Source organism: Venustampulla echinocandica (genome assembly GCF_003357145.1).
Source record: "Venustampulla echinocandica strain BP 5553 chromosome Unknown scaffold_15, whole genome shotgun sequence".
Taxonomy (NCBI): Eukaryota; Fungi; Ascomycota; class Leotiomycetes; order Helotiales; family Pleuroascaceae; genus Venustampulla; species Venustampulla echinocandica.
Genome location: NW_022474220.1, coordinates 133,183 through 151,909, shown reverse-complemented (window position 1 = coordinate 151,909; position 18,727 = coordinate 133,183). Strand labels below are relative to the sequence as shown.

At 48.1% G+C, this 18,727-nt stretch overlaps 8 protein-coding genes across 8 annotated transcripts; 4 read left to right on the top strand and 4 right to left on the bottom strand.

Annotated features, from left to right (window-relative positions):
* Positions 1 to 498: 498 nt before the first annotated feature.
* BP5553_10422 (uncharacterized protein) lies at positions 499 to 1,260 on the top strand (the record flags this gene model as incomplete). The annotated part of the gene is made up of 1 exon (XM_032019045.1): positions 499 to 1,260. One exon carries the CDS (start codon positions 499 to 501, stop codon positions 1,258 to 1,260), a length of 762 nt encoding a protein of 253 aa, XP_031864752.1.
* Positions 1,261 to 1,540: 280 nt separating this feature from the next.
* BP5553_10421 (uncharacterized protein) lies at positions 1,541 to 2,728 on the top strand (the record flags this gene model as incomplete). Its single annotated transcript, XM_032019044.1, has 2 exons — positions 1,541 to 1,721; positions 1,845 to 2,728. 2 exons carry the CDS (start codon positions 1,541 to 1,543, stop codon positions 2,726 to 2,728), a joined length of 1,065 nt encoding a protein of 354 aa, XP_031864751.1.
* Positions 2,729 to 3,430: 702 nt separating this feature from the next.
* BP5553_10420 (uncharacterized protein) lies at positions 3,431 to 4,720 on the bottom strand (the record flags this gene model as incomplete). Its single annotated transcript, XM_032019043.1, has 3 exons — positions 3,431 to 4,038; positions 4,216 to 4,491; positions 4,555 to 4,720. The coding sequence occupies 3 exons, from the start codon at positions 4,718 to 4,720 to the stop codon at positions 3,431 to 3,433; spliced, it is 1,050 nt and encodes a 349-aa protein (XP_031864750.1).
* A 1,144-nt stretch (positions 4,721 to 5,864) lies between these two features.
* Positions 5,865 to 8,924, top strand: BP5553_10419 (uncharacterized protein; the record flags this gene model as incomplete). The annotated part of the gene is made up of 4 exons (XM_032019042.1): positions 5,865 to 6,316; positions 6,371 to 8,178; positions 8,232 to 8,800; positions 8,844 to 8,924. 4 exons carry the CDS (start codon positions 5,865 to 5,867, stop codon positions 8,922 to 8,924), a joined length of 2,910 nt encoding a protein of 969 aa, XP_031864749.1.
* A 317-nt stretch (positions 8,925 to 9,241) lies between these two features.
* BP5553_10418 (uncharacterized protein) lies at positions 9,242 to 10,273 on the bottom strand (the record flags this gene model as incomplete). The annotated part of the gene is made up of 2 exons (XM_032019041.1): positions 9,242 to 9,864; positions 9,973 to 10,273. 2 exons carry the CDS (start codon positions 10,271 to 10,273, stop codon positions 9,242 to 9,244), a joined length of 924 nt encoding a protein of 307 aa, XP_031864748.1.
* A 102-nt stretch (positions 10,274 to 10,375) lies between these two features.
* Positions 10,376 to 11,285, bottom strand: BP5553_10417 (uncharacterized protein; the record flags this gene model as incomplete). The annotated part of the gene is made up of 2 exons (XM_032019040.1): positions 10,376 to 10,895; positions 11,065 to 11,285. The coding sequence occupies 2 exons, from the start codon at positions 11,283 to 11,285 to the stop codon at positions 10,376 to 10,378; spliced, it is 741 nt and encodes a 246-aa protein (XP_031864747.1).
* A 2,944-nt stretch (positions 11,286 to 14,229) lies between these two features.
* BP5553_10416 (uncharacterized protein) lies at positions 14,230 to 15,945 on the top strand (the record flags this gene model as incomplete). Its single annotated transcript, XM_032019039.1, has 8 exons — positions 14,230 to 14,307; positions 14,371 to 14,506; positions 14,561 to 14,742; positions 14,799 to 14,841; positions 14,901 to 14,965; positions 15,029 to 15,411; positions 15,467 to 15,534; positions 15,617 to 15,945. 8 exons carry the CDS (start codon positions 14,230 to 14,232, stop codon positions 15,943 to 15,945), a joined length of 1,284 nt encoding a protein of 427 aa, XP_031864746.1.
* A 461-nt stretch (positions 15,946 to 16,406) lies between these two features.
* Positions 16,407 to 18,394, bottom strand: BP5553_10415 (uncharacterized protein; the record flags this gene model as incomplete). Its single annotated transcript, XM_032019038.1, has 8 exons — positions 16,407 to 16,633; positions 16,684 to 16,785; positions 16,839 to 17,134; positions 17,183 to 17,304; positions 17,357 to 17,691; positions 17,744 to 17,926; positions 17,980 to 18,235; positions 18,287 to 18,394. 8 exons carry the CDS (start codon positions 18,392 to 18,394, stop codon positions 16,407 to 16,409), a joined length of 1,629 nt encoding a protein of 542 aa, XP_031864745.1.
* Between the last annotated feature and the right edge of the window lie 333 nt (positions 18,395 to 18,727).

Here is an 18,727-nt window from a genome sequence, read left to right as displayed (position 1 = left end):
TCCCTTCTGCGCCTCCAGGCTTCTTTTCCGTGACAGCTCTGCCTCCTGTCTCGGAACTCTCTCTCCCCCCCAATTCCCCAATTCCCCCCAATCCCGCTCGCCGAAACCCACGGAGCCACAACCGAGGTTCTCCCGCCGCGCGCCCTTGCCGGGGCCAACCCAGGTCGGACATTGCCCGAGCCTGCGTCCCTTTACTCCATCCCAACTCGCCTGCGCTCGCGCAAAGGCCGGCGGCGTCTGCCTGTCCTTATCATCGCGCTCTTGGCACACGTTTCGCCTGCTGCTTATCGCGGCCGGTCTCCGCCTCTCCGCGCTCGCTGTCTGTCGGCGAGCTCGAGTCGCGAGCTACTCGAGCTACTCGAGGGGCGACGGAGTCCTGCTGAACTGTCGGTGACCCGGCTCACACGGAAGTCAGGACCCTGTGGCGTCCAGCCAGCGGTGAGCGAAAGGTGATGGGGACCATGGATGGGATCATACCATGGATGGCGGGAATAAGGGATGGGTTGGGTTGGGTTGGGTTGGGTGGAGGGCGACTTGCTGCCCGTCCAGTGGTCGGTCAGTCGCCATCTCAACCTCGCGCAAATCGCGGGGTTGGATTGGGAACTGATGGGGAAACTTTGGTCTGGTCACGGGCGAGCGAGGAGCCACGAGGGCGAGGAAGAAGTCGGAGGCAAGAGACAAGAGACAAGAGACATGAGACAAGAGACAGGATACCAGGAAAGAAGGAACAAAGTGCTACTCTACTCTACTCTACTCTACTCACAGTCTCAGTGGCTTGAGCTAGATTATTTCCCCTACGCTACCACTTCGTACTGGCGCACTCCCCGTGGGAATCGGGAGATTCTGCTGATGGTTCTTATTATTACTATTGCTATCCCGATCAAGTCTCGCTGCCCAGGCCCTACGATGGGAGCTATAGCCCGCCCAATCCTGCGAGGAAGCAAAGCAGCAGCAGCAGAACAGCGGCCGGGCCTGGCGTTGGCGTTGGCGTCCTGGCAACTGGCGGGCGGGCGAGCAGCAAATAACGCACACGGCGCCGCTGCCGACCCGCGCTCAACGCCCATGGATAACACGGACAAGCCCTCAGCCCTGGCTCCTGGCCCCCGGTCTGGAGACGACTGGAGACCCCAGGACCACACCCACGACCCCGGGACCGATGATCGGTCGTGGAGGGAGCAGAGGTGTGGTGGTGGTGGTGGTTGCGGCGGTGGTGGGCCAAAATATGGAGAAGGCAGAGAAGATCTTACCTATTCCTCTTGACTGATACTAATTCGCCAGATTGGGCTTTCTGGAAGGTGTCGTCGCCTTCTCCCCTCTTCCTGCTTCCCATCTCCCCCTCTGCCATCCCTCCGTCCCCTCAACCTGTCAACGAACCCGCAAACCAAAAGCAGCACAGCACAGCAAACCGAAATCTAAACCAAAAACCAACAGCTAGGAAATTAGTACCTGAAATCAAGCTTCGAAATCAGCGTGCGGAATTATAACTTGCCAATTGCGGGGTGATAAAACAAAAAAACGCTCCTCTGGAATTGAAGTCAATATGTCTCCCACCAGCTCCCGATCCTCATCAATGTCATCCGGCTCGAGAGCCAGCTCAAAGTCTCCCCCCGACCCAGCGAAGAAGAAATTTGGCTGTACCTTTCCGGCATGTGGAAAGGCGTTTTCAAGATCAGAGCATCTTCATCGTCATGCCTTGAACCATAAAGAAGGAAATAATACATGTATGCGCTGCAGCGCCCACTTCCGTCGCCGCGATCTTCTAGGTAGGCAATCCTATAAATAAGCTGGCGTCCTCCGGCGCAATCACAAAAGCACAGAAGTGGACTCTAACATGTGATTTATAGATAGGCATATGGCGCGTCACAAGGAAAAGGACGACGAGGCTGGGGGAGAGGGGTTAGGAGTCCTAGCGACGAGGAAGAGGCTTTGGAGAGATGAGAATGGGAGCATCGTCAACTCAAGAAGACCAACATATACGCAAGAAGGCGCCAAACGAAGACAGTCCAACCGCCCGGCGAGAAAGCCCTCCAGCGATGAAGGAAGATCGACATCTTCCTCCTGCTCCTCACCACACCCACTGACGCCGGCCTGTCTACTTACCCCAATTTCCCACAACCAATCGCCAGCATTGTCCACCATCATCGTCGATAGCGGCATCCCAGACAACACATGCCATCGGCCATCCGAAACCCAAATACCACATGATAGTCTCAATCAAACGCACGACTCCTGGCTCGCCCCCGTAGTAATTGACAGCGCGCTCCCCTCTCCACCATTCCTCTCACCCACCCTCCACTCCGCAGACCAAAGCCCCAGCGCCGAACTATCAGAATTCGACGCCCTATACGAAGACACGACCTGGCCACACATTAGCACCCAGGAGGGCCTACCTCCCCTCAGCAACTCCCACCCCTCCACATCCACCACAAGCCCCATCCTAGGAGCCGGCGAGTCCAGCAACCCCTGGGCAGCCCAGCAACCTTTCCAAACCTTCATGGGGGCACCCATGGGCGAGGAGCTCCCCTACGACGACATCTTCAAACCAGAACCAGGCATGTACGAGTGGCAGGCATGGAACAGTCACGTGCTGATGAGCCGGTGTCGGGAAGAGAAAGCAGACGAAGTAGGGGAGCGAAGGAGGGAATGGGGAGCGGGCGACGGAGCGGGATATATGAGGCAGGATGAAGAAGCGTTTAGAAGATCTTTTGTTGGGATGGGGACTTGTTAGAGAGAGAGAGACAGAGCGCGCTCTTTACTTCTTGTTTCTGCCCTTGTTGGTTGGTTGGTTGGTTATATTTTTGTTTTAGCTGGAATTCTAAAATCTGAAAAATTACGTTTTTTAAGTTAATTTTATGAAATAAATGAAAAATTAAATAAATAAATAGAAAATATGTTTATATTTGAATGCTTTTTGAGCTCTGTAGAACGTAAGGTTTTTTGTAGTACGATGTGAAGAGACATTTAATGGCATCTAAAATCTACCACGCGCATGCTGGTCACTTTAAAGGGATGCAAGTTCAAGTTAATTTTTACGGGAACAAAGTTCTAGAATATATGACGCGTACAAGAGAGAAAGCTGGTAGGGATTGTAATAATCATGAATTCTCGCGCGCTTGCTCTTGGAAAGAGTATCATCTACACAAGGTCCCAAAGAACCAGACGCTATGCTACGACAATACTTGGAAGGAAGGAATACCGACGCTATGCATGGTTCCCCGCCGAAACGCTATTATACCGCAGAAAAGAATGGGACCGGCCCAAAGGATGATCATCCTGGCCGAGAGCATCAACCAGCAAGTGCAAAGGCTCCTTTCTCCTAAAAGACCATTCCAACAACTCACACCCTGTGTCACCATCAAATGGTTTATCTCGAATCTCTGACAAGTTGTTTACCACCTCCAACAATGACAGACACGTTTCATCCGAGCATTCAGCCTGATCCACTGCTAGAACTAGAGCCGTCTTCGGTACCGGTGGAGCTAGTAGGACGATGGGGCCGACGAGAGGGGGCCGTCGGCAATGATGCACTAAGATCGATAGCTTGGTTTGGGCAGATTGTTGGGTCCGTTTCCTTAGGCCAAGGCTGATTATTGTCCTCAATGAAGAGACCTGGAGGCGCAACAGGGGCTTCTATATTGGAAAATCCCGACCCGTCACTGCCTAGTGGGGAAGAATTACTGGAGTCCGTCGGGTAACATTGGTGCTGATTGGTAGCAGCGTCTACTTTTTGAGCCTCCAGGACCGGGGTTCTTGTTCTATATGGAGAAAGGGGGCCCTGGATGTAAGGACGAAAGTTAATGAAGCTTGAAATCCTGTTACCAAGTGGGCTAAGTAGATCAAGAGCTGTCCTGCGGATAGTCAAGTTACCAGCTTGTTTAGATAAGGCTTCGTCGCTGTCATCGGAGTCCCCATCGTCGCCAACACCATCTGGCAGGTCCAAAATTGGCGCGCAGTACTTGGAGGGGTACTTTGGCTTGAACCGTGGCGGTGGTGTGATTTGTTTCGGTGGTGTATCTGGGTTGGTTGGATCTGGTCGTTCTAGAAGTGTACGTGTCAAATTCATGATCTATAATATATTTGCCAAATAAAGTACTCGTATTCGGCAGCAGCAAATTGGCCACGGTCCATAGTCATGATGACTCGACTTGAATCATAGAGCAAAGATAGCAAAAGGAAATTGCAGACAGGGAAAATAATGAACTGCGAGGAACATACCTCTCATCTCGCCAAACTCAGCAGATTGCCTTCGTCTCACCTCATTGATACCCTCAATAACCTCTTCTTCAATGGAAGTTTTACGAGCACGCCGACGTGGGGGCCCCAAACTATCATCGATAGCCTTCCCCTTCCGTTTCTCTCCGACAGAAGCCGTAGGGTGGGCCAGGCACGACCTCAAGGCGTCTGCGTAGCTGACACCGCGGGAAGGCCCAGGCGCACCAATAGGCTCATGGTATGGCGGTGGAATCGGACCTTGATGTATACCAAACGGCCCTGAATTAGATTAGCAGGTGTCCCTGATTTGACTCGAGTTGAGATATAGAACGGAGTTATTACGAGATGATGAAGGCAAACGTGTCGTCGACGGGCCTGCCACTGCTGGCGGGGGTCTCTGAGGAGAGAAAGCTGGAGTTTTCGGGACTCGGTTTGTTTTTGGAGTCTCCTCAGGAGGAGAGGGGGCACTCTCCCGGCGCGGGCGTTGCAGATCATACTTCTTGGCCATGGCGATGGTAGGAGATGTGTGTTTGACTACGGGATGATCCGATGAAGAATCCTGAAACTCGTCTGGAGTTAGAGATGCTTTGAATGAATGGAGTGACGCGAATTGGATGTTGTTACTGTTGCAGTTGTAATGTATTTTCTAGACGATGTTCCAAGTAAGTACAGCATCAACAAGTCGTACCTGCCTTGCAAGACAACAACTTGAAAAGTATGAGGGCATGACGACCTGAAACATGCTGAGAGTAAATCTCTTAGAATTGTCATCGATATGTAGTAAAAACATTTCATAAATACCTGATAAAAGCAAAGGTAGATAAATACATGTCGAAGTTTCGTTGGCTTGAAGCAATCTTCATCCACGCCGAGCAATTGGTTTCTGCGTCAGTCATTTAATCCCAAGAGATAACTTGCTAAAGATTCCAACCATTTAATATCCATTTATTTCGAGTATTCCCTTGAATCTTAATGGCATAACACCCTGAGCCAGCCTGATGGCCTCGATAAAAGGGATGTGGGGGATGTCCCGTACGTTCTGCGCAACTGGCGCACGCTGCTCAATCTTCATGAAGGCAAGTAGAACACCTAATAACTCTATACCTATTAATTCTTTACCTGTGCCCTCAATCCATGCCATATTTTCGCATCGCCAGACAACGATTTTCCCAATTTGGATCAACAATTGATGCAAACCATCCGGAAGAACGCCTCTTTGGTAGCCATTTCCCTCATTCCCATATCACTACCTAATGCAGCCTGGCTCGGGAGGAAGCTCAAGAGATAAACTAATATGTCCTGGCTCCGTCGCCATGTCTTCCCTGGCAGGATATTTGGTCGGAGGTTATCCGTCACACGATCACATTCAACTTTGATTTCGTAAGGAGTTTAGCAAGTCTTGCATATATTTAAACCGGGAAGGGAGCAGGAGCTGAAAGCTCTTAAATAGAGGAGGCATGCGACTTAGGTAAGCCACCTCTGCTGAAACAGAACGTGACGAGTAGGAACCGTTATAATCGATTCCTTGTCAAGGCGCTGTACGCGCCGCAGAGGCTGTGTTCTAAAATGATGGAACCGCCTTGATCTGGTATTTTCCTAGGAAGACACCATTTCTCGTCGTGGTAATGCTACTCGAGTAGGGTTATGTCGCAATGGATGCTCTGACCGCTCTGTCACTCGCCGGCACCATCATCCAGGTCGTCGATTTTGGTGCCAAGGTATTGCGAGGAAGTCGCAACCTCTACACCTCGGCCAGTGGGGCATTGGATGTGAACGAAGAACTCGAATTAATCACTCGGGACCTCTCTGTGTTATCCAAGAAACTGTGGCACCCTCTGAATGCTCCAAATGTCGCCAATTCCGATCCCGACGCTCATCAGTACGACAATCTGCGAGAGCTTTGCGATGGCTGCAAGCTCGTGGCTGATGAGCTCCTCATTGCTCTGGAAGACTTGAAGATCGAGGGTGGCCAGACCAACAAGGCCTGGAAGAGTCTACGCTACGCAATCAAATCTATCTTCTCCCAGAAGGAGATCGATTCACTAAATGACCGCCTTGCAGCTTTTAGAAGAGCTCTGGATACGCATATCCTTGCAGACTTGGGGTTTGATTCCTCTACCTCCAGTTACTGAAGTTCCACTAACACAAGTTGCTATAGAAAAACGAGTACCATGATGGCGATACAACATTCGAAACGATTCGATGACCTTGACAGACGAACCCAGGATATTCTTGTAGCATTGCTTGACCGACAGGATCGACAGGATTCTCTGGCGAGAGACCTTCAAGCCCAAACAACGGCAGTTGCCCAAATGCTCAATCGTACCGAGCTTCTTGTGACAGCTCGAGGACAAGCGGGGAGAAGTGTGGTTATCCATGCATTGGGGACACCAAGTTTTCTGGCGAAAGCAAAGGAATACTGTGCCATACCCGAGGAGGCGGACCAGGTAGATCAAGCGAGGAGTGAGGAAGAGCGTATTAAGCTTGCTGTTCAGAAAAATATCTTGCAATGGCTTTACTTCGAATCCATACGGCGGCGCCAGGAAGATGTTTTCGAGGCTCATGGAGACACATTTTCTTGGTTCCTTCGCCCATCTTTCACCCCAACGGGTAATGCCAAGTCAGACTCCCCGAAAACCGCCAATTTTGTTCAGTGGCTTCAGAATGGCCGTGGGATTTATTGGATCAACGGCAAGGCTGGATCAGGAAAGTCTACCCTAATGAGATACATCTGTGAGTCCGAGGCAATGAAAAGCGCGGTTCGTACCTGGGCTGGATCGGAAGCCTTGTGTATCAGCACTTTTTTCTTTTGGAATGGTGGCAGTCGCGATCAGAGATCTCAAATTAGTCTTTTGCGAGCCATTCTGTACGATGTCCTAAGTAGTCATACCGACCTTATCCCAATAATTATGCCGGGCATCTGGGCAACATCCTACAATGAAGCGGTTCTAGATTCCCTACTCGATAGAGATGTGAGGTTCTCTCTAAAGTTTTTGGTTGAGACTTTTCAGCAGCTCGTTAAACAGAAGACCATTAGTCTCAAAATATGTTTATTCATAGATGGACTAGATGAGTATGAAGGGGAGCCGGCAGATCTGATTGATCTTTTCGCTGATATAATGACGTCCGATAATATCAAGGCATGCATATCTAGCAGACCTCTAGTGGCATACGAACAGGCTTTCTCACCCTTCTCGACAATTAAACTTCAAGACCTCAATTATGGAGACATCAAACTCTATGTTGATGACAATCTTAACGCAAACAAACTTTTTCGTCGACTTGCTCTCCAAGAACAGGAAAAAGCACCTGCCCTTGTTCGTGAAATAGTGGCAAAGTCAGATGGTGTGTTTCTCTGGGTAGTGCTTGTGGTCAGGTCAATTCTAGTAGGATTAGGAAATCGGGATGAGATAGAAGACCTCCAACGACGGTTAGAAGAACTTCCTTCAGACCTCGAAAAGTTGTTCGACAATATGCTTAACCAACGAATTGAACCTTTTTATCAGAAAAAGGCCGCAGGGCTTTTCCAGATATTTCGAATCTCGACACAAGTCAACAATCGTCTTGAGAGTCATGGCGACAACCAATGGCCACTCACGTTACTTGCTCTATCGTTTGCCGATGACAATGATCCCGACTATGTTATGAAAGAGGAAATTGCGCCGCTACCACAATCAACTAAGGTGTCTCGCTGTGAAGTAATGGAAGACCGCCTGAAAACCAGGTGCGCCGGCTTGTTGGAGGTTCGAGGCCCAGGAGCTGATGGCTATCGAGCCATTTCTGGAGTGGAAGTAGCCAAGTCAGCGGGCATTGTACAGTATTTGCATCGCACCGTTAAAGACTACCTCCAAAAACCAGATATCTGGTCAGCAATCACAGCAAAGACGGACGGGATGGAGTTCGACCCTCATATTTCTATGTTGAAATCTTGCATTCTTCAGATAAAGACAAGTGATTTCACAACAGGTATATGATTATACCGATGTTTGATGAATTCGTGGCTAATATTTTTCTATCAGCCGCTCTTCCCGATGAACTATGGCGTTGTGTGGCTCTAGCTTTGGAACACGCCCGCCATGCTGAAATGGACCAAGGCATCACCTACATTCCACTGCTGGACCACCTTGACAACGTCATGAAGTCTTTGATAGGCAACAAGTATCCCGGCCATTGGTCGAGATATTATAAAGAAAAACATGAACGCCCGTTCGAATGGGATGACAACTTTGCTGCACTAGCTGTCGAGTACGGGTTATGCAACTATCTTGACTATAAATTTCGACAGTTGAACGAAAAAGCATCGGACAAGTCCGGCCGTCCACTGCTTGACTACGCTATTAGCACAGACCCAAGCGGGCAGCGATATCCGGTGAGCGCAAAAGTCGTCGCTCTCCTACTCAAACATGGTTCCAAGCCCAACCAGAGCTACAAGGGCAGGACTCCTTTTGAGAATTTCCTGTATTTTGCATATAGTCTTCAGTTCCTCGGGTTCCAGAGGAAAAAGCCAAGACGAGTGGATATCCTCGAGGTCTTGTCGTTGTTCAAATCGTTCATTGAGTATGGGGCGGATCTCAAAACCACTTTTAAAGTAAGCGGGAATACGGCGAAGCAACCTATTTCTTTTCTTATAGATGACTTGTTTCTGCGCTGGTATCCTGAAGAGTCAGCAGACCTTCTGGCTCTGCTTGAACGGCCTGAGAATATTCAATTAAAGAAGCAAGTTAGGTCGAAGAAAAGCCGGCACATTATCATAGAGCTTTTTCGGAAGAGGGGAAATGACAAAGGATTATGATTTAGTTATAGTATTACTCGCCTTTCTATCTAGAATTATCGAGTATCAACTAATTATAAGACTATATATATATTATTAAAGGATAAGATCGATTGGAAGTAATTAAGTAATCGTATAATTATAATAGTAGTACGAATAACTAAAGCTCTTAAAATAATCAATAGTATTTATAATAGATAAAGTATATAGAAAGTTAAATTCCCTAGCTTTAATTAGATAATATAAAATATATAGGTACTACAGGTGGTACCATCTCCTTGCGCCCTTCCTGAAAGGCAAAAGATGCAGGCCACTGACCCAAAGTGCCATCGGTGCTGGCCACGATCCCTCCCTCCTGGGCGAAGGGTGAGTGGCGTCGAGGCCAACAAGCATCGTCTTCCCTTGACCCACGATTCCAAGCTTGGCCAGGTCTACAGTATTGTTAATTCCGCCTGCCTTGAGGTTGAACTTGAGGGAGATATTCCCAAAGTATTGGTCTTGGCGTTGCTCCTTCAAGAATTTCGACGCAACCACACACACAGTGTGGATTCCATGCTTGGTATCCGCAGACGTCTTGATGCTATTATGGATCGCAACATTACTGGACGGTAGAATTGCCGGTACAAATCTTGGCTTCTTGGGAGCAGTATGCATGCGCGAGAGGATGCTATCAATCGCCATCTTGTTCGCAGCGTCCTCTCCATCGCTCGGATTTATTACTGGATCTGGAGGACTTTGAATAAATCCATTAGAATCGATGCCAGCACAGTTTACGAAGTCCTTGAACTTCATGACATTTTGGTGTACAAAACATGGGCCGAAGCCAGCACGAGGTCTGTTCGAGTTGAACAGAATGTATGTCCAGGGCCCCAGACTACCAGCTGTGTGGAACCTAGTGTTAGCCATGTTCCATGACCCAAAACCTCGGGGTGGCCATCATGTCCTTGTTCCTCGGATCCGTATATTTAAGAGCTGGGGTGGCAAAAGACGGGCGGCGACGGTGATCAAGCTGCGTCCGACTTCGAGGCCCATCTTCCCCAGAAACGGATTAGAAAGCAGGTTTAATCCCAGAGTGGCTTTCCCATCACCAACGATTGAGTCACAATTCTCCCACGTCTTTCTGCAAGCAAACTTAATCATCTCCAGGATTTGGTCCGGGCTCAATCTTCGTTTGATAACTTGCCCTAGGAGGACTTCACACACCTCTGTTGCAAGATAGCTCGGTCGATCAGGGGATCCCACGTTGAGGACCGGAAGTTGTTCGCGCAGTTTAATGTGGGGATACTCCATTTGAAACACTCAAACACCATGATATAGGCGTTCGTAGGCAACTCTGGTCCCTTGGCCTTCGGTTTATCCTTGCCTTTCCCTTTCCCTGTTCCGTCCGAGGCGTCATCTCCCATCCAAACTTGACACCTTTTGGGCCTGCGCCGTGAGCCGAGACCTGGGGCTGATTGGGCTCATTGCGGCCGTCTTGATCCGGGGAAATTCCTCGCCTGTCTTTTTCGACCTTTTGGGGGCAATACGTGTAATTTTAACTCGTACAAGCCTCATCTTTTTCTGTGGGGTAGCTTTGTTACCAGTTCCAAGTGCAGGGAAAAGTCTATCAAGGCTGATGAGTTCGAGAAAGATGCCATTCGTCACGTTCACATTCAGAAGGAGACCACCGGTTGCAGGACGAACACTTTGATAAAACCCGCGAAAGGCCTCGATGCCACGACCTCTAGGCCAGATGTTGTATGCGTTCTGCTGACTTCTGCTGATGGAGTAGTGCTTATTCCCGCCCATAGTGGTTACAGTGTCATGCGCTGCAAGGTAGTGTGCTAGAACGGCGTTCAACGCATGAAGGAGTTCTTCTTTGCCAGGAAAAGTAGGATCGGGGTTAGTGGCCGAGAGGTTCTCACGACCCCCACTGTGTAGGTGGTAGCGTTAGGAAGCGGATCGTCTTCGCCCTCTGCACGATAAGGGATACAGATTTGATAGTTGCCGGGAATATTCAACGGTTAACGACTAATAATCAAAGATTTGAAATTAGTAGCAATGCTAGTGAATTCTGGCTGTTCAAAGAGAAGTCGCAGTACCTACGCAGTTTCCTCCCGGGTGGAAGACAGGTTGCCTCGATGTTGTATCGAGTCAGGCTCAAATTCGACTCCGCAATAACTTTGATGCAGTTGGCGTAAACGGCAATGCGCTTCCCTTGTATCCCATGGCTGGGCCGCTGCGGAAACTGAGAAGTCAACGCGAGGTTTCCCATTGCCCCAATGCCAGTGCTGTTTTTCATGTAGGCATTTTCAATATCCATAACCGCTTTCCCTGGTGGAGCAATGGGCGAGTTCGGGTCTCTGAAGACGCGGATTTCGGCGGGAGCTCCACCACCACCACAATAGCATGCTCCGAAAGAACATTACCGAATGGCATCCGAACCTAAAAACTTTGTTTGGGCTTTTGGTCGTCACTATCGCACTAGTTTCGACCCGTCGCTTCACGATGACGAACTTTATTAGGCTTGAGCCAAACGACCTAGCGACTTTGCTTCGTTGCTCCCATACCGCAGTACTGAGTAGATGAAAAGGGGGTATGAGTGGTAGATTGGGAAGGAAGTTCGGTGGAGGTAGGTTAATAGAGGACGTCATATGAGAGGAGAGGTGGCCTTGGGTATGTGACTTCAGAAGGGTAAATGAAAGAATGGGGGGCTCATACTGGTCCTTAGCCTACCTATAAGCCCAGAAGGAGGTCTCCAGTGGCGTCCGACTAATCTCTTGCACAACCCCCACAAAATCTAAGACACTTGAAGCTGCGGTGTGCCGCACTTCGTGGTAAGTATGAGCGGAAGCTTTGTACACAACTCGAAAGAGATTTTCAAGGCCACGGATCGTCGGTAACCAACTGCCTTTAATGCCCTCAAATTGTTGTAGTTGAAGCCTTGATATTGTATGTTGTTGTTTTGATCAATGAAAATTAAGCGCGTCGTCCTGCCCAGCTGTTTTGAACTATAGCGAATAATACGCCGAATCTCTCTCTTGGTGATCAGAATAGGCTTATATTTATAAGTCTTGCCCTTTCCAATTCGACGCGAAAATTTGCCTTTAATAATCCGATTGACTGTACGAAGGTAGATTGAGGCACATTCCAAAGTTGAGAGATCTTGCGCTGTGAAAGACCAGTTTGAGCTCGACCGCGTATTTTTGCTCGTGCAGGAGTATCCCAGTTCGAATTAGGGCCTCTAAGGGCTAGTGCAGGTGAAGATATAAGATATAGTAAGAGGGATTTATCTATACGGAGTACAGGCTGGATTCAGGAAGGTCGTGTAGAATTGTGGGCCATACTAGAGAGGTGGTGTTTCTGATATTTCCTGGTGTTACTGGCGTTACTGGTTGCGATCCATTCGTATAGAGTACGGAGGAGTGACACTAGCGCTTACTGTGGCTTTGGGGTATCCTAGCTGCATACCACTAATTCGTGCTCGCGGATGACCCCCGAGCCAACTTGTCGGAATCGTTGTTGGTAGAAATCCTGGCAGTCCGCATCAATATGCGGCACAGCCTGAGGCTTATTATCACAACCACACTAGGGGCCATCTGCCTTCCCAGATGCTTGTTTTTTAATGCTTGTTATTACACCACAGTATTATTATTCAAGTTATTAAACCTGCCGACTTGTCGCCAATGCAGCGGTTATTATCCTAATGAATCGACATCCACATGCTCAGTCCGGTATGTCGGCACGTAGCAGGAAACTAGATCGGAAGTACTTCGGACTACTTTCCTGCTGGTTTAGCGCTGCGGTTGTGGGGAGGGAAGGTTGCCCGAATTCCCCAGAAACAGCTACAGGCGATTCTTTTGTCTTCTTCTTGGATTCGACACACCATACACCTTTCGGGGGCGTAGGCCGCTATATAGATGTCAGTGTTTTTGGGGGCAGGTAGAAAGAGTTGATTAAGGAGCCTAATACTAGAGGGTGAAAGCCTCATATATCTACCTAGGCAAATGAATATATAAGTTAAGTAGCTAAATGAAAATAATACCGGTAATATCTGAGTATCAGCCTAGAGTCTCTATTGTGGTAGAGAAGTGCTAAGTGGAGGGCCAAATTGGCACTTTCAGCTGGGCAGGGGAACTCCTACAACTCCCATATGCTAATAACAGTATCGAAGGTCTGATTGGTACAGGGAGGGCATCCCGAAGGGTACCGAGTACTTGGGTGGTTTTCAAGCAGTTTAGAGCCAATTCAGGGTTTTCGGGGGTAAAGGACGGATTTCGCCCGGGGTGGGGTGTGATTGGTACCAAAACGCCATCCTGGACAGCACAGCAGACTGGCAGCAATCGCGACTGCTGCCGCATGTGCTGCATAACAAATAATATGCGGGGAAATGCCGTGGTTCTTTCTTGTCCCTGGTGACTTTTCGCCCTTCGCTTTGAGTTTCCGTTTTTGCTTTTCTTCGGAATAGACCCCGTTTTTGTATGTTTCGACGGTTTGCATTCGGCACGTGACAGCGCCCATACCTCGGCACTAGCGCAGCCCCTGACGTACGGAGGTGCAGCCCATAAGTATAGTAATAGCGCTAGCAGTGATCTCACGGTACCCCCCTTGCATCACAACCACAACGCATCATCAAAAGGTGAGAAAGGAGAAGTGTATAGTCCTCCTCATTGGCATTATTCTCGTGCTTAAATGAAGTTTTTTGGTGGTGTATAGCAAAAGTTATTAAGTGTTGAAATTGTCTGTGGTGTTTAGACCCTTGTCTGCTGTTACTATACTGTACCACCGTAGATTTGCAGCCAAGCGCGTGGCGTGGCGCTAGTCCTGAGCTCCCGCTTTTTGCCCTGGACCCTGCGAGGGCATTGTCCAATGATTGGCGCTCCGTGGCGCTTTGACGGCCTCAAGCGCGCTATGGATGTCCAGCCGCGCTTTGATGCCGTGCCGCTGTCCCTTGATCCATAGAGATTATTCGAGATGTACTCCGTAGCGCTGCAACTAGCCATTTCTGGCCGCTCATGCACCGTATTGTCTGTCACAGGCCATGAGACATATGGGGTATCGTCCAAATCACGTGCCCCAGTCTGAGTTCTCCATTTTCGAGGTGAATGCCTACATAGCTGACAATGGAAAAGTCTTTTTTGGAACCGTTCTGTTTCTCTACTCACTGCCCCAGGACATGGTCGAGAGTCTCCAGTGTCTCTTGCAGCAGCAACACCGGCAACACTATCGCCATCCTCTTCCCATCAACTGTGTTCCGCAGAACTACAATGAAGGGCCTTTGGGGAATAATCGTTGCGGTTCTGGCGTTTGCGCCGCTAGCCATTGCTCAGATGCCAGGTTGCGCCGTAAGTTATATCAAAGTGGCCTGACACGTCCGGGTCGGGAATTTAACACACTGACGATGTTAGCTTACCTGTCTTATGTCGGCACTTCCAGCATCCTCATGTGCTGCAACCGACCAACCGTGTATCTGTGCTGATACTGCTCTGAATGCTCATGTTATGGCATGCATCCAGACTACATGCACAGTCAAGGAACAACTCAGTAAGTCCCCTTTGCAGTGATGCCAAGATGATATGATAGCTAACAATACCCTAGCGACTGCAAATGCGACAGCTGTTGCCTGTGATGCGCCAGTACGAAACAAGACGTCCACATATGCTAAATTTACGATAATATTCTATTGTTTGTCTACCGTAGCGGTAATCATCCGCATGATCACAATCTTCGGGATGGGCCAAGAATTTGGATATGATGACGGCTGCGTAATATTTATATTCGTATGTATTTATATCATATTTTATTTTTTTATCTGTTTTAGCTAACCGTCATTTAGTTTATCAATACGGCAATCATGGTATTGGCTATTACTGGACTCAGTAAGCTATATGAGGCGGGCCCCAGAGCGTATAAATCGCTAACAAAATCACTCTTCTAGCGAGATATGGCATCGGGCAAGATATTTGGAAACTCCCCTTCGATTCAATTACCAACGCACTCTTTGTTAGTTCCCCTTGACTGTCCCTTCTAATATTTGCCGATATCTAATGATTGCTATTACACTAGTACTTCTGGGTCTCGGAGCCGCTTTACTATCTAGAGGCACCACTCATTAAAATTGCTTTCCTCCTCTTCTTTCATCGCATATTCACGGACCAGACGATCACCCGTATTATTTGGACCCTCATCGCTGTCAATGTCATGGTTATAATCACTTTCGTGGTCGCTCTTTGCTTCATTTGCCGACCCATTAGTTACTCCTGGAATTCATGGGATGGCGAACACACTGGTACCTGCGGGAATGCAAATGCCCTGGCATTCTCTAATGCAGGGATATGCATCCTCTTAGACTGCATTATAATTGCTCTTCCTATAACCAGAATAATGGCATTGCAATTATCACTGAGAAGAAGAATCAGTATTTTATTCATGCTTTGTGTTGGGACTTTGTAAGCCCCTATATTCATTGATAAGTTCGGTACTTTATACTGATTATATTTACAGCGTCACAATTGTAAGCATCCTTCGACTGCAATCTCTAGTAACATTCGAAAATACTGCCAATCCAACCTGTAAGTAATGCCCTGATCTAACTTCCGATTCGTATAAATAGCGAAACCAATTTTATCTCCCTGAAACTGACCATATCACAAGGGGATTTCTATGGCACTGGCATCTGGTCCACTATGGAACTTGATGTCGGTATTATCTGTCTCTGTATGCCTAGCTTGCGTGCCTTTCTTATCCGGCTTTTCCCCACACTCAGTTCCCGAAACCGTAGTCAATATCCCTCGATTCGGATGCAATCAGACACCCGCAAGACAGGTTCGACCTCGAAATCGTCTCGAAATAATGGGAAAGGAGGGATATCTTTATCAAGGAATTTTGTTGTCGAATATTCGAATACTCCAGCGCAGGACCAGTCTAGTTTTGTCCAGTTGGTAGAGATAGAGGCTGGCCGTGGCGATGATAATAAATCATGATATCCCCTATCCAGGGAATAACGATCGGATAGTTAATTAGTATTACTCTGAAGCCCTTATTATTTCCATACCACACCAGTGATCTGTGTGCTCTAGTCTGGTGGTTACTAGTAATCTGTTCATAATGAGAGGGCCAGAACCGGCATAGTGCAGTCTCAGATCTAGTCATATGTGCGGACTACATTTCGCCTGTGACAATAAGATCACAGCGGATCAGCGAAGAGGGGTATGAAATTAGTTTGATTGTTGTTGGGTACTTGATAGATAGTTGGGTGGTACAGAGTATGACCATCCTCCCTTGGGTTAATAGGCACTTTTGAAATTCACATCCGGAGTGGACAAGTTCGCATGCCTGAGTTGGGCTCAACAAGGCGTTTCTATTTGGATTGAACACCAAGGGAAAGCAGCTATAAAGATTAAAACTAAAGTAGAAGGATATGAGTTGCTATTCAAGTCTATAGCTATACTACACTCGTTGTAGTAGAGTGGTTAGAACTACTATGCTTCCTTTCTGTAAAAACAAGATTTAATGGTCCAAGAGCTAGAGTAAATGTGTCTTTCTTACCCTCTAAGAAAGCCTCTGTGCTCTGACCTGGAGCTACCTCTATATCAAAACGATGTACAAGCTGGGAGATAACGTGTCGTAGCTCTGTCAAGGCAAGCTGTTTTCCAACACAAGAATAAAGGCCTGAAGGAAATCAATAGGAAGCACGTTATAGCAGGAGGGAGGGCTCATACCAATAGAAAAGGGCGTGAAGACTGATACATTCTTGGTAAGCTCAGACTGGGTCGTCCATCTCTCCGGGATAAATTCCGAGGCATTCTGGAATGATCGATCGTCTATACCGTATTAGTAATAGCTATAGAGATCATAAGGGTATACATAATCATACCTCTAAATAAAGTATGCATGGGGACTTGCACAAGGGTATTACCCGGAATGAAAACATTGCCAACAGTCAACCCCTCGGGTGGTGTCTGTCTTTGTAGTCCTGAGGGCGTAGGAGGGTGGAGCCTCAGAGTCTCATTAATAACCCCATCAAGGTATGGAAGTTTAGAAAGCGAGGCATTGCTCGGGGTTTCAACTTCCTTGAAATATGCATCGATCTCGGTTTGAAGTTTCTCTAGTTTTGCTCTATGAGTTGCAAGCTCGTAAAAGAGACAAGTGAGTGTTGCTGCAGTAGTATCACTAAAATTGTTAGCTAGTTACTGCCGTTGCCTGTTGAGAGAAGCGTACCTTCCAGCTACCACAATCAAATATGCATCTCCTATCAGGTTGAGCTCTGCAGCCTTGGTATATACATTGGCCTCGAAACTTTCAAGTAACCACGAGAAAATATCCGGTCGATCAGGTTTAATCTGTTAGGGTATTGTTAAACGGGAGGGTATATAAGCTGCTCTTGCGACTTACTTTTCGTCGTTCTGCTACCTGTTGTGTACAAAACGACCAGAACTTGAGATGTTCTGTATTCAGAACTGGGGTAATCTTCAGGAAGGGGAATAGCCAAGTAAGGTGAGCTAGGTAGCCGATGTTTTGCATATCGGCGTGTAGACAATTCATGAAGTAGTGTTTGATGCCATCCCTTAGCATATTGAACGACTTCCCAAATGCAAGGTCTCCCATAACATCGAAACTATAAAAATTAAACCAGTCTGATACGTTGACTGGCGTACCCTGCGTGGACTGGATATGTGCAACGAGCTGATCCGTATACTTGACTACACGTGGTTCGTAGTCTCTGAGAGCTAGAAGTCTGTTAGAACATCCCGGACGGTATCATATTTCACACCTACTCACCACGCGAACTAAAACCGCGATCCCAATCCTTGCGGCGTTTGGTATGTTCCGGTCTGTCACGGATCATGTTCAAGGCCATTCGAGGATGGAGAACATTGTAGAAGGGACCCTTGGAGCAGGGTGATTTGGCCGCATATATTGCAGTCAGAGCATTGGGATCAATGATTGACAACTCTGACGGACCTAGATATGCAATTAAATTCTCTGTCCACTGAATTTATTATTATTGCACTTACCAAGTCGGACATAATCGCCATATTGTTTGTGGAGAGCCTCAACCTCCGCAAACAGGTGTAACCTCTTGGAACTGAGCGCTGTGACATAGAAGTTTGAAACCCGCGCCAAAAACGGACCAGGAAAGGAAGTTAGGCGGTGGAAGAGAATGCGATAAGTCACCATGCTCAGCGCGATTCCCAGGGCGTGATACGCACCGAGAAAAGCTACTACTCGAACCGAAGCCGCAAGGCCATCTTGGCTTTGATCGTTATACAGCTGATCCCAGGCTATAATGGCGACCTGAAAAATCAGATACGCCGTGCATACCTTTGGCACGAGCAAATCCCATTCGCCTTTTCGGTAAGCCACGACATGGAGAAGGTTGCCTCCGAGGAAGGAGCCCAGCTGCACTGAGGAGGCATGGAGATCCAGCATGTTGATTTTGGCAGCCTGATATGAAATGAAAAGAATTCGAAGTTCAAAACAATTCTGCAGCGTGTTGATCCATCATATACCATCATGGACAACAACACATGATAAATATCCAACCTGGGTTAGCGCCACCGGTCCCCGCCCCCCCCGGGCTGCCTCGAACGATCCGATTAGTTAAGGTGACTGCATTGCGCCCTAGCTACATTTACATCGAGAGCTCTAGACCCGTTGGCCCAGGGTAGTCTTATACCGCCCCAGATAACCGGTCCCAGAGAGGGTAAAAGGTTTAATGTACTAGAACGAAGGTGCCTCTGGCTTTTATACCAACCCTCCCCC